The sequence below is a fragment of the Heterocephalus glaber genome, unplaced genomic scaffold (genome assembly GCF_053883595.1).
Source record: "Heterocephalus glaber isolate CG9 unplaced genomic scaffold, H.glaber_assembly_v1.0 deba00000818, whole genome shotgun sequence".
Taxonomy (NCBI): domain Eukaryota; kingdom Metazoa; phylum Chordata; class Mammalia; order Rodentia; family Bathyergidae; genus Heterocephalus; species Heterocephalus glaber.
This window is the reverse complement of record NW_028258164.1, coordinates 15,001,670-15,015,275: the sequence shown is the minus strand read 5'-3', so window position 1 is coordinate 15,015,275 and position 13,606 is coordinate 15,001,670. Positions and strand designations below refer to the sequence as shown.

At 36.8% G+C, this 13,606-nt stretch overlaps 1 protein-coding gene across 33 annotated transcripts in view; it reads left to right on the top strand.

Moving 5' to 3' along the window:
* The window catches only part of Kmt2c (lysine methyltransferase 2C), a 268,017-nt gene that overhangs the window by 159,114 nt on the left and 95,297 nt on the right, over positions 1-13,606 (top strand). For 24 of the 33 annotated variants that reach the window (XM_087207695.1, XM_087207691.1, XM_087207694.1 and 21 more), the window contains 6 exons: positions 6,992-7,161; positions 7,602-7,753; positions 9,143-9,256; positions 10,322-10,399; positions 11,844-11,891; positions 12,081-12,796. In XM_087207695.1, the coding sequence (XP_087063821.1) occupies positions 6,992-7,161; positions 7,602-7,753; positions 9,143-9,256; positions 10,322-10,399; positions 11,844-11,891; positions 12,081-12,796 (1,278 nt within the window). The remainder of the gene's footprint in view (positions 1-6,991; positions 7,162-7,601; positions 7,754-9,142; positions 9,257-10,321; positions 10,400-11,843; positions 11,892-12,080; positions 12,797-13,606) is intronic. The other 9 variants (XM_087207697.1, XM_087207696.1, XM_021240969.2 and 6 more) reach the window with 1 other exon arrangement.

Sequence of the window (13,606 nt, the reverse complement as noted above, 5' to 3'; positions counted from 1 at the left end):
GTTAGGATCTAGGCTCCAGCAAACTCAGGACTTCAGATCCATAATCTCTCTCCCCTCCCTGATGTTGACTTCAGTTACTCATTATAATTTTAATTTTTAAACATTACCAAATAGAATTTTTAAAGTAAATGCAATGAATTAAGATATATTAATATAACATAACAAATAATTTTGCTCTGAAACTAAGTCGCTGAGATTGGATTTTTCTCAGGCCCAGTTCAGTGCTTAAGCTTTTTCTTTAATAATATTTATGTAGAGAGGGCCTTTTCCCGTAGAGGTACTGGAAGATGAACCTAGGGTCTCAGCCATGAAGTGCTTTATTACTGAGCCACAGAGAGTGTCTTTTGTAAAAGTTTTTGTATAAAAATAGTATTGATAATGCCGTGCCCTTGTTTACTGGTTTAGGTTAACTAGACCTTATGGCGCCAGTTGGTCTTTGAACATTAGATTTAATAAAATGTCAGTAAGCTTTGTAAAGCCTTTATTCAGAGGCTCACCATTGTGGCACAACTGAAATTTGTAAAAAATGGAGTGTCAGTCCAGTCACTTCTAAAACACAACTTACTTGTATGCCGTCTGCAGGTTAATTTCTAAGTAGAAATGTAGGAGGACAGGAAGGCTCTGCTTGTTCTTTGGATTTACCTGCATGCTTTGTGGATTGTTATGCTGGGGGGGTGCATATTCCTGTGCCATCCAGACATCTTCCTACAAATGTTAAATGTAGGTATCAAAGTCTGCATTGCAGTACTCTTGATGGTCAGTTAAATTTTGTATTTTTAGATTAGTATTGCAATGAAACCTTTCAAGGTTCCAGAAAACATACAGTTCTCCAGAATCTGTGTTCTCCCGGCAGCTTCACATTCTTGTCCCAGTGGCACAGAAACGTGCTCCTGGAATACAGTGTATGTCTGCCCCAGGCCTCAGTCTCCCTTTATGTCGACTGCCGCAGGTGTCACGTTCTTGGCGTCTTCCTGGATGGGTTCAGCTTCACAGGCTGCTAGGTCGCGAAGCTGGTGGAGCACCCCAAGGTGGCGCGGGCCTGGGGGCCTCCCCCTTCCTCTCCCCGCGAGCCGGAGAGGCGAGGCGTCCTGCGGACGTGGACGTGGCTGGGGGCGCCTGTCTCGGTGGAACAGTCTTCCCAGCGGGGAGGGTGCTCCTGCGGCAGGTCTTGGGGGCGGGGAGGGATTATACAGAGGAGACCGCACCCGCGCCCCCTTGGCTGGAAGACCGCCACCTGGCGCTGGAAGCGGCCTGATGGCTTCTAAGGTGTGCGCCGCCAGTTCTCCTGCGGTGGCCGGATGGTGGGGGATTGTGGGCTTGGGCCGTCTCACCTGGGGAACCGAGAGCCTCTTGAGTAAGTGTGCTCACGTGTGGCTCCTGGAGGCGGAGCCTGCGGGCTGAAAGGAGAAGGCTGGTTAGGCCCAGATCCCTCAGTTTCGTCCCTGGCCAAGGGAGAGGCGCTGCTGTGTTCTCTTGACGAGGGGCTGAGGAATAACACTTACTGTTGGTACATTTATACTTCCATTTTCACTGAATGTAGTCATTTGCCTCTGCTTGCCTTTTTACTTTCTGAAATATGAAGTTGAAAATGTAATTTGTTTTCTGTCTTTTCCTAAGGATTTTAAAGACTATAAATTTACCTTTGGTTGTAACTTTGCTTGCATACAAATTTATTATATTTATAACTTTTCTTTCTTGTTCTGTATTTGTAACTTTATATATGTGTATCCCAGACCTAATGGCTTCATCTTTCTTTTTTATGGGCATACCGAAATGTTAATTTTTGCTTTAATGCATTTAATTAGAAAATTTACCATTGTAGGCTTTTAAAAACAATTGTTTTGATACTTGAAATACTGGCTTTTAAAAAATGTAGTATTTGTGTATTAATTTCACTGCTAGACAAAGACCTTTTTAGTCATTTTCGACATGTTAAGTCGATTTAAAAATTGATAAAACTACTGTAATTGTTCCCATCAGTCTCTCCTTGTATTCCCCACTCCCCTAAGCATTTATTTATTTATTTATTTGGTACTGTGGATTGAACCCGGGACCTTGCACTTGCAATGCAGATGGCAGAACCACTGAGCTAAATTCCCGGCCCCCTAAGCATTTATTTTTGTAGCTGCTAGTAAGAAGGTAAGGCCAGTGTTACTATATAGTCCTTTAAAAAAAAAAAAATTTAAGTGGTAGTTGGGACTGAACTGAGTACTTTCACACTGAGCTACGCCCCAGCTTCTTTTTAATTTTTGTTTTGAAACAAGGCCTTGTTAAATTGCCTAGGCTGGGTGTGAAATTGGGATCTTCTTGTCTCAGTCTTCCAGAATCTCGGGATTACAGACATGTGCCACCACACTTAGCTTGTGCTTTTTATCAGTATAAAATCATCCTTTCTCCCATGTAGCTCACCCCTTCCTTCCTTTGCTTGACATAGCAATATGACCACATAGGCTGTTGGTTCACCAGTTGCATGCTCTTTTTTTTTTTTTTTTTTTTTTTTCTTTTTGGTATAGGGAATAGAACTCAGGGCCTTGCTCTTGCCAGGTGTGCATTCCTTTAATTTAAAATTTTTATGGTACTTTAACTTCTTGCACTGATTTGAAGTTTAGAGCTTAATGAATGTTAGTTGTTATACATATTGAAAATACAAGTTTTCTCTTCTTTCACTCCTTTCAGTGAGGCTGACAGTGGCGAACACGACCAGGGCACAGATTAATCAGTGTAGCACCACATTAGCTAGATTCTGGAAGCAAAACTAAAGAATTAACAAAAATAAAGGCCTGATTGTATTTCTTTTGCAAAAAATATATTTCCTCTGCTAATCCCAACTTTACTTTTGACTTTTTGGAGTCCTGGTTATGCTGATTTTAAAAAGAATTTCGGTTTTCTGAAACCCATCATTTCCAAGAGACTGTCCCTTTCAAAGTGCCATAGAACTCATACTCTAGAATCATTTTTTCCAGAGCTGATCCAGTTTATGGTCTTATAAAAGTATTTATTTCAATGTAGTCCTTTTTTTCTGCCTGAAAAATTTATTTATTTTATTTTTGTTAATCCTTTGGTTTTGCTTCCAGAATCTAGCTAATGTGGTGCTACACTGATTAATTTGTGCCCTGGTCGTGTTGGCTACTGTCAGCCTCATTGAAAGGAGTGGAAGAATGTTTTTGATTGTTGCTGTTTTGTTTTAAATACAATATTTATCTGCTTTTTACAGAACATTAACATTCTTTATACTCTAATAATATGTAGATAGATTTTGTTTCCTGATCTTAATTCATAATCTTATGCATTTTATTATCTTGGAAACTTTCTGTAGAATTCTTTGTGTCTTTCTCGGCTTCTTCCTTGACTTCCATTTGGTCTACTCTCGCTCATTGCTCTCTGATAGTCTACTGTTCTTTCAGAAAGACAGAATTGTATCCAGTATTGCTGAGAACACTATTGGATACGTTTAAAATTCTCTTTGATGTAGCTAATAATATATAATGTAGTGGTTAAGCGCTTAGGCTATTGAGTGGAATTCTGGCTTTTTTCATTTTCTAAATATATGCTCTTTGGCAAGTTATTAGATTTTCCTAAGTCAATATGTAGAATGTTAAGAGTTCTTTCTTACCTCCTGGGGGTGTTGGAGTTTGTGTGATGAGGTCTGTAAAGTGCCCGGGATAATGCCTGATATAAAGTGAATACCCACACCCTCAGAGTTTTCCGTAGGAAAGTCCCTCCTCTGAGCCGTGTGAAGGATGGCCTCTTCCTCTGATCTTCATTTGTCTCATGGTTCTAGTCATTCATGGAATCAGCACTCAAGGGCTTAATAGTGTGTGGGGTCACTTGGGCATGGGCTGGAGATGCTGGGGGAAGTAGATGTGCCCTGACCCATCCCAGTCTAGACAGGATGCCATCCTCTAGGTCAGTGATGGCGAACCTGTGGCACGCATGCTGCTGCAGGCTGTGTGCTTGAATCCTCTAAAAGGTTCGCTATCACTGCTAGGTCTTTGCTGTTCAGCATCATTGGTTAGCAGTTTTCCCCTCTTTCTCAACAATACATGTGTTTGGTATAATACACACTAAAATGTTTTTACTTGAAAATAATTTTAAACTTTGAAAGTTAGAAGAATACATGGCCCATCATGCCACTTATCTAGGTTCAGTTATTGATAGTATTTTTAAATGCTGTCAATGAGAGTTCTTTAAATTGTCTCTTCCAATGTGTCAGTGTCTGTTACAGTGGTACTTTAGTTTGTGATCTTAATTTTTTCCATGATTTTGGTTGCAAACGGAATTGATTGTGAACCAAATTGAATTTCTCCATAAGGTAAATGTTGAACTTGTTTAATTTGATTTGGTGTGCAAACAGAATCATGAAAAGAATTAAGTCTGTGAACCGAGCTACCACTGTAATCTGTTGTTAGCCATCCCTGTTTGAGAGTAAGTTACATACACAATACCCCTTTTACTTTAAAATACTTCAATGTGTATTTCTTTGTAATGAGGATAGTCTTACATAAACTGTTGTCAACTTTGTAGATTTACATCACTACAGTATTTTCATCTAAGCTACCCTCTGTATTTTAATTTTGTCACTTGGTATTTTAATGTAGTTTTAATTCTCATTTCTTCTTATTTTTCCCCCCGAAACCGGGGATCAAACTCAGGACCTTGCACTTGCCAGGCAGGTGTGGGGCCACAACTTACATCCCCGGCTAATCTTCATTTCTTTTATGAGTGATGTTGATAATTTTTTCATAGAATTAAACCTCAGTTTTCATCTTCTTTGTGAATTCTCTTTATGTGTTTTGACCATTACTGAAGTTTGGTATTTTCTTCCCAATTTAAGAGTTTTTCATAAAATTAAGTATATACGGGCTTTAAATGTTATATGATACAAATATTTTTTCATTTGTCCTTTGTTATTTTTACTGTGGAGAAGTTTGTTTTTATGTAGTCTGATTTACTAATCTTTATGGCATCTGGATTTTTTTTTGAGACAGGATTTTACTAAATAGTCAGCTGGTCTTGAACTTGTGTAGCCTAGGCTGGCCTAGAACTCATGAATCTTGCCTCAGTCTTGCAAGTGCTGGGTTAAATTGGAGTGTAGCAGCACACCTGGCTGCTTTTGGATTTTTGATTCATCATTAGAAAGCTTTTTCCTATGTGTTAACAAGATTATAGAGCAGTTATTATTTTCTTCTGATATTTGCATTATTTTATATACATAGTGCCTTGGTTTATGAACTTAATTTGTTTTACGATTTTGGGGAAAATGGCCATAGTTGTGTTTGTCTCCCGATGCAGTTTGTTAATGAAAGCAAAATTTTGCCAAACGCTTTTGTTTGCGAACCAAATTGTTTACAAACAGAAGTGTTCATGAACTGAGGTATTACTGTATTTATATCTCTAATACATTTGCAGTTGATGCTTGTGTATGGTGTATCTTTTTTCAGTTCAGTTTTAAGAAACCATTCATTAAAATGACTATCTTTGCCCAGTGACTTGAGATTCTAGATTAGAACTTTAGATTTGGTCGGAATAGTTTTTCTATTCTATCGATCCATCTAGTCATCCACCAGCACCTTATTGTTTTAAATATAGAGGATATGTATCTGGTGATGTTGGGCCCCCTTCAGAGCTTTTCCTAACTGTTCTCATGTATTTATTTTCCTATAGGAACTTTAGAATCAGTTTCTTTAGCTCCATTAAGCTATATCATTGGTATCTGTTAGGAATCATGTTACATTTATTGATTTAGGGAGAACTGGCATGTTGAATAAGATTCCCTAACGAAGAACAATGGATGTCTTTGCATTTGTTCATCTAGTTTTCTGTCTTTTGAGAATGTTTACAATTTTCATCATGTAAATTTTGAACATTTTGTAAGTTTATTTCTCTTACTTTGTTGCTATTATAAATGGGATTTTCTCGTATCTTTTAACTATCATTTGTGCGTGAATTCTATCAACTTGTATATTTGATAACCTGCTGTTGAATAATTTTTTCTTCTCAGACTTTTTAATATCTTAAATTTTATAACAGACTTTAAAAATTAGGCCGGGGATATATCTCAGTGGCACAGCGCCTGCCTGGCAAGCGTGAGGTCCTGAGTTCCATCCCCAGTACCAAAAAAGCAACAACAAAAAATTTAAACATCCTTGTATTTCTTAATAGATTTTTCTAATAATTATATATACCCTTGTATTTCTTTTATATCCCACTGGGCATATTGTTTTTTTAATATGGTATTGGAGTCTGTTTGATAATACTTGACTTAGAATTTTTCTACTAGTATGTCTGTCCACTTTGCATCTATAAGACTAATACATCAGTTGGTGGTTCTTGCTAGTTTTCTCTTTTTCAGACTTGTGTCCAGGATTTTGAAGAAGGCTAGGGAACAGGCACAGAAAAAATTTTGGCTGGCCTTGGGGGAAGGCCTTGTACTTCATAATAATTTCCACTTTGGTTCAGATAGAATAATTTTCTGTTCAAAAAATATGAGGACCTGTCACTGAACTTTGACATATAGTTATTACCTTGACAATCTGAAGCATCAAGCCACATTGAGTGGGTCATATTCTTTTGGTAGCAAGAGTTCTTGTTTTCAGTTCCTAAGCTACCAAGAAGCAAATGGAATAGTACAGCAGCAGCATCCTGATTTCTGCAGTAGTGGGTTGATTAGATGTCCTTAAATTTCCTTCCTGATTTTGGCATATGGTTTATTCTGAAGTTTGGAGTGTGATGTTTTTGGTTTCTTTCTGTCATGTTAATATTTTCCTAGGACCCCCCCCCCAATTTAAATTTTCTTGGAGGTCTTAGGGCAAATTTTATGTGGTCAGGCACCGTTCAAAACAAACTACTTTTTCAAAAGCACATACCTCCAATTGGTATCATGAAAATTAATGTTCAATCCACAAATGTTTCGTTGATTTCAAAAAGATTTACATAAGAACTGCAATTATAAATACATTGTTTCTTGTTTTTATTTTTTCCTAATGTTTAGAATTGCAGAATATGTGTAGAGTGTGGCACACGATCTAGTTCTCAGTGGCATCACAATTGCCTGATATGTGATACTTGTTACCAACAGCAGGATAACTTATGTCCTTTCTGTGGAAAGTGCTATCATCCAGAATTGCAGAAAGACATGCTCCATTGTAATATGTGCAAGAGGTAAGAAAATATAGTTATTCCATTTAATTGCCTTGTTGAATGTTTGATCCATGTGATCATTTGCTCTACCATTTCTTAAAACTTACATTGCCACAGCTGACCAGAAATGAGAGTTAAGAGGGAAGAGTAGTGGTTTTTTTTTGTGTGCATGTGTGTGTGTGTGGTACTGGGGATTGAACTCAGGACCCTTGCGCTTGTGAGGTAGGTGCAGTGCCACTGAGCTAAATCCCCAGCCCGGGAAGAGTAGTGTTTAAAAACTTGGAAGTAAAAATATGTGAACACCTCTAAGAACATCAACAAATGCCAAATTCCTTTTGAAAACTTTTGCCAGTTGCCAGCCCCTTTCATTCTCTGGGTTTCCTGGAGTTGCCTCCTCTTTCTGTAGGCACTAATTTGACTTTAAATTAGAAAATTTTATTTAAATATATTTATCACTGCAGATGGGTTCACTTAGAATGTGACAAACCAACAGATCATGAACTGGATTCTCAGCTCAAGGAAGAGTATATCTGCATGTATTGTAAACTCTTAGGAACTGAGATGGATCAGTTACAGCCAGGTGATGAAGTGGAGATGGCAGAACTCAGTACAGGTAAGTTGGGACTTTTTTTTTTTTTTTTGGTGGTACCAGGGTTCAAACTTAGGATCTTGCACTTGCGAGGGAGTTTTTATTCCTTTTTTCTTAATATGACATGTGCCAGCCAGTTACCAGCCTATTACTTTAATCATAATGAATAAATCCTGTGTGTCTGATCCCATCTTGTTCTCAGTTTCTATACCTTTAAGTATATTCACTGTCTTGGTCATTTCAAAATCTGATGGTTAACATCAAAGCCAGCTTCTTTTTGACCATTTTCTTTTTTTCTTTTTTTTTTTTTTGGTACTGGGGATCGAACTCGGTTCCTTGCGCTTGCGCAGCAGGTGGCGAAACCACTGAGCTAAATTCCCGGCCCTTTTTGATCATTTTCTTACTGCTTGATGTGCTTTTCTACTTCTTCAGCTGTAAGGGTATTGTGTTGTTTGTTTTCATAATCTGTGTTATCTTGCTCTAAACAAGGTTTGTTTTCTAACACTCTACTCAAATGTTTATTATCACCTCTTGAACCCAAAATTTCATTCAGGTAGAGAATACTTTTTGATTGTATCCTGTTCTTATATGAAAATAGACCTGCTTTACACATTGTTTTGCATTTTTGTCAATATGATTGGCAACCTTTATAAAAGTCCTATTTTATCATCCACAGAAGATTTAAATAGAGGCATCTTTAGTACTGACATTTCATTCCAGGATACCATTGGCATACAGTAGTGGAATGAATATTCTTTAAAATAAGAAAGTGCTGGCTAGGCATGGTAGTGAACATCAGTAGTTCTAGATACTTGGAAAGTTGAGGCAGAAGAATTATAAGTTTGAGGCCATCCTGGGTAACTTAGGGCAAGACCGTGTCTCAAAATAAAATGGAAAAAGGACCCAGGATGTAGCTCAGCGGTAGAGCACTTACCTAGCATGTGCAAGGCCCTATATTCAGTCCCCAGCAAGTAAGGGTGGTGGTGGGGCTAAGCAAGGAAAAATTCCAATTTAACACACACACCACTCTGAAGCAAGTGAGTTAATAAAAGTGTCCACTGTGATCAGGAATCTATATCTGGAATTGTTCCATATTGCAAAAAGTAAATTTGTTTGGCTGTTTATTTTGGAGGTTCTGGGCATCAAACACAGGACCTTGTTTACCATGAGCTACTGCCCCAGCCTGTAAGATAATATTTTTAGTTGACACCACATAACCAATTACATTTCAATGTGATGTAGTTTTTATGTTTTAAAAATGTAAATATTTGGTTCAAAAAAGAAAAATCTGAAGAAAAATTTGTGCCATTCCTGATAATTTACCCTCACCAGAACAAGACCATAATTGTTCATTTAGTTAACAAAAACAGAAAAACTCTTTGTGAGCTAAAGAATTAATAATTTTCTCTTAAGATTATAACAATGAAATGGAAGTTGAAGGAACTGAAGAGCAAATGGTGTTTTTGGAGCGAGCAGTTAACAAAGATGTTAGTGATCAGGAGTCCGCACCTGGAATTGTTCCAGATGGTAAGATGCTTTTGTTGATGAATATAATCTGTTTTTGAGGAAAATGTATATATACAGTGAATATGCAAATATCTACTAAAACTTGATCACACTAATTAAGAGTTGGCCAGGATATGGACACATTGGAAACTGCTTATAGCTAGGAGCTTTTTAGAAAGATAATCTTAGGCACAAATTAATAGAAGTTACGTACTGTATGTACTTACAGTTCAGCAGAAATATAGATTTAATCATAAGCACGTACTTTGTGTAGGGATCAAGTGATCATCATTTTTTTCTTTCTTTAGTTCTTAAATTGCTAACTAGAGCTCTTGGTGATTGTGAGGTGTTTCATGCTGAGATAATGAAAATTTTATTGTATTAGGCCATATCAGCAGTCCTATTGAGGATAATTTCAGTTGTATTTTTATAGTATTGGTAATAGCTCTTACTGTTCTTGAAGATCTGGAATTAATGAGACTGTTGAGAAAGAACTCCTTATTAAATCATGAGCTTATCTGAAAGTGGTATTATATATGAGGTGGTATGTTAAATTATATAGTTTGAGTATGTGCATAAAAAGCCTTAGATTTTTTTGAAATGTGTTAAGTTCACATTTATCAACTCATTAATACAGTAGTTTTACTTCACTGGGCACAGTGGCATGCATCTGTAATCCCAGCTACAAGGGAGGCTGTGGCAGTGAGGCAGAGGATCACCTAGGTTGAGCTCAGCCTGGACGATTTAGTGACACCCTGTCTCAAAAAATAAAAAAGTGTTGGGGATGTAGCACAGTGTGAAAGCCCTGGGTTTAATCCCCAGTACCACCAGCACAACAAACACAAAACTTCATGAAGATACTATGTGAGGAAAAATAAGAAGTAGTTACAGTATTTCTTACTATGCATACACAGTTCCCAATTTTATGTTTCTATGCCACTTTGTGCTTATGCTGAAAATTGGTATTTTGTGGTAGGCAAAACTCTCATTCATATTGTTTTGGGAGCAATGTTTGTTGTTGTGCAAGCAATGTTAGCACAATTCTGACTCCTTGCTAGAGATTCCATAATACGTTATTTGTGGCAGTTCAAGTCATCCGCACTGAAGAGCAGCCGAAGAGTAATGCATCAGAAAGTCTTGACACAGATGGCCTTCTCATTTCTGGTAAGTGTGTGTTCCATTTGTCTAATATGGTGGAGTTACAAGCTAGCCCTTTTATGATTATTATGTAGATTCAAAAAATTGTCCATTAAATTAACTTTTCAAATAAATTATCCCAAAGACCTTTTTGTAGTTGCCACACATAGTTAATAATAACTAAATCTTTGAGTCAAGTGATACTTTCCTGAAGAGAATTGACAATTGACAGTTTCTCTGTTAAAGATTTTTTTGTTTATAAAAAAAGATTTTTTTTGTTTAAAAATTTTAGTACTGATGTTTTTCCTTTATCCTCAACTTTAGTCTTTAAATAATAAAGCAGAAATGAGATGTGAGATCTGATTTTGGCATCAAAACTAAATTTTAATCAGTGATCAATAGATAATAAAGGAGATTAGTGTCTTTATTAGTGTAACTTAAAAATTGCCTTGAGGACATTTGGAATAAATGCTTTTTATCTTCGGTTCTGTTTTGTAGAGTCACTTAGGGCTCATGCCAATTGGGGCCTGGGATAAAGGCTTAATACACTAGTACTCAGATTTTAAATTTACCAGTTAGTGATACTATGTATGTACATATGTATCTCTCTGTCTGTGTCTTGTCTGTCTATATCTGTATCAATACCATCTATATTTATTTGTATCTGCTTTTGTTACTTTCCTGTTGCCAAATACCCAACACGCACAATTTAAAACAAGGAAAGGTTTGTTGTGGCTCATGATTTTAGTCTATGTTCAGCTGGCTTCAAGGCAGAAACAGCCTGGCAGAGGGGCCTGACAGAGAAAATGGTGTTCAACTCATGGCAGCCAGATATCAGAAAGAAGGGAGGAGCGAGGAACAAGAATATCTTTCCAGGTCACTCCTGCCTCAACCAAGCCCCACCAGCAAAGTCAGCTATGAATCACTCAACAGTGGGCTAATCCATTGATGTGTTAGCACCCCCATGATTCAGTCAGCTCCCAAACACAGAGCTTTTGGGGGATACTTTACATCTAAACCATAATGCTATGTATTTCAGTATCTAATGTGTTTATATAGATTTGCTAAGATTAATTTCTTAGGTAAGGAAGGAACAATAAGGAAGAACAGTAAGGATGAACAAGGATGGTACCCAAAATACATCTTGGGTAGGTTGGCAGGTATAGCTAATAAGCAAAATAAGTCTTGGTGATTACTAAGTGTTTTCTACCTGTGCTGGGTACTCACTTTGAGTCTGTGTAAGCTTTTTTAACCAGATTATCTGCAAAATATCTTTACATTACAGACCAATCTTCACTTTTTAACTTAGATACTTTATACATTATTACTGGTCGTCTTTTTCTTAGCTGTAAGATGAATATGATAATTTTACATACACACTTTTTGATCCTTTTGTAAGTGTTCAAATTGCAAAACATCATATGTGTATATTAGAATTATATTAGTAATTTTCTTTTGGTGTTCTTACTAGAAATTACCTCAGACTCTGGGGATTCTATTAAAGCCATGTTTTTAGAAGGTATGTATTTAATTCTGATCCATAAGTCCTTGTGCAGTTTGGCTTTTATTAACTGAAATAGTTGCCTTTCTTGATGAATATCTTTACACTTCAGTGGTGATTTAGCCAAATATTTTATACCTATTCATAGTTAAACACTTAGAATGTTGTATGAACCTTACTATAATAAGTATTATCTGAATTTTATAGGAACATCCCCAAATAAAATGAATTCTGAATTGGAAAATGAGATTTCTTGTGACATTGCTAGTGAAAAAATGGAAATGCCTTCTAAAGTGTCACATCTTCATGATGAAGATGAAAAGGAAGACAAAATGGAAGTGACAGAAGATATTGAAGTCCTTACGCACCAGATTGTTGTGCAGCAGGAAGAACTACAATTGTTACATGAACCTGAAGGGGTGGTATGCAAAGAAGAACCACGGCCTTCGGCGTCAACCATTGAATCTGTCACTGTTCCACCAGCGGCCTTAGTATCCCCAAGTGAGGAAAGTACTTCATGTTCTAAGGAACAGTTGATTGCAGAAAGAGTACAAGAAGAGATAGAACAGAAAGAAAATTCTGAATTTTCTGCTGGGTTCATGGATCTTGAAATGACTTCTGCAGTTGAGAGTTGTGTGAAAGATGGTTTATGCCCAGGAGATAAATCTGTAAAATTACCATCTGAGGCAGAGTCACCGTTTTCACCATCAGCAGACATAGGCAAGGCAAATACGTCTTCCTCTCCAACACTTTCTTCAGATTTGCCTTCACATGACATGCTGCATAGTTACTCTTCAACTCTCAGTTCTTCTGCTGGCAACATCATGCCAACAACTTACATCTCAGTCACTCCAAAAATTGGCATGGGTAAACCAGCTATTACCAAAAGAAAATTTTCTCCTGGTAGACCACGATCCAAACAGGTAGGGTGATTTTAATGATATTGACAGAGAAAATATGGGAGCAGTTGTTAGATAAAATAGAAATTGTACATGTACCTTTTAGTTGTAGGGGAGCCTTTTCTGTCCTGTAGGGGAACTCAGATGTAGTGTTGACTTAATGTATTTTTGTCATTATTTAGAAAATGCTATTAATGAAGAATGTAATTTATTAAACTTACAATGATATTTGATATTTTAACTTAGTTGCAACATAAAAGTGATCTATTATAGTTTCTCATAGGAAACTCTTTTTTTTTTTTTTGATACTGGGGATTGAACTTGGGACCTTGAGTTTGCAAAGCAGGTGGCAGAACCACGGAGCTAAATCCCCGGCCCTCACAGGAAGCTCTTAAAATTTTTTTTTTTTAGTTCTTTAAAAACAGCAAAGTTCTGGATATGCAGTAACTAATATTTATTTTCACCTGTAAGTTATTTACTGATATATCCAGTGTGTATATTTTTAGCTGCATAAGCAGTAAGATTTATAAAGGGAATTTTTTTATGTAGGGGAATCTCATTTTGATGTTTTCATTAATTGATAACTAACACTTGTGGATTTTTTTCCCCAAGCTAGGACTTATTTCAGTGTTTTATGGAAAAAGTCCTAGAATTGTATCGTTGATCTTCCTGAAGTGAGGGAACTCCTCTCATTATTATTTTAAGTGCTGTGGATTCTGCCTTTCAGGAGAGAATTTTTAAATGTGATCCAAGTGAGACTATGTATATAGATGAAGATATTTTAGCTAATAATCACTGAGTATTGTAATTGCTACTACTGAAGTCTTTTTTAAA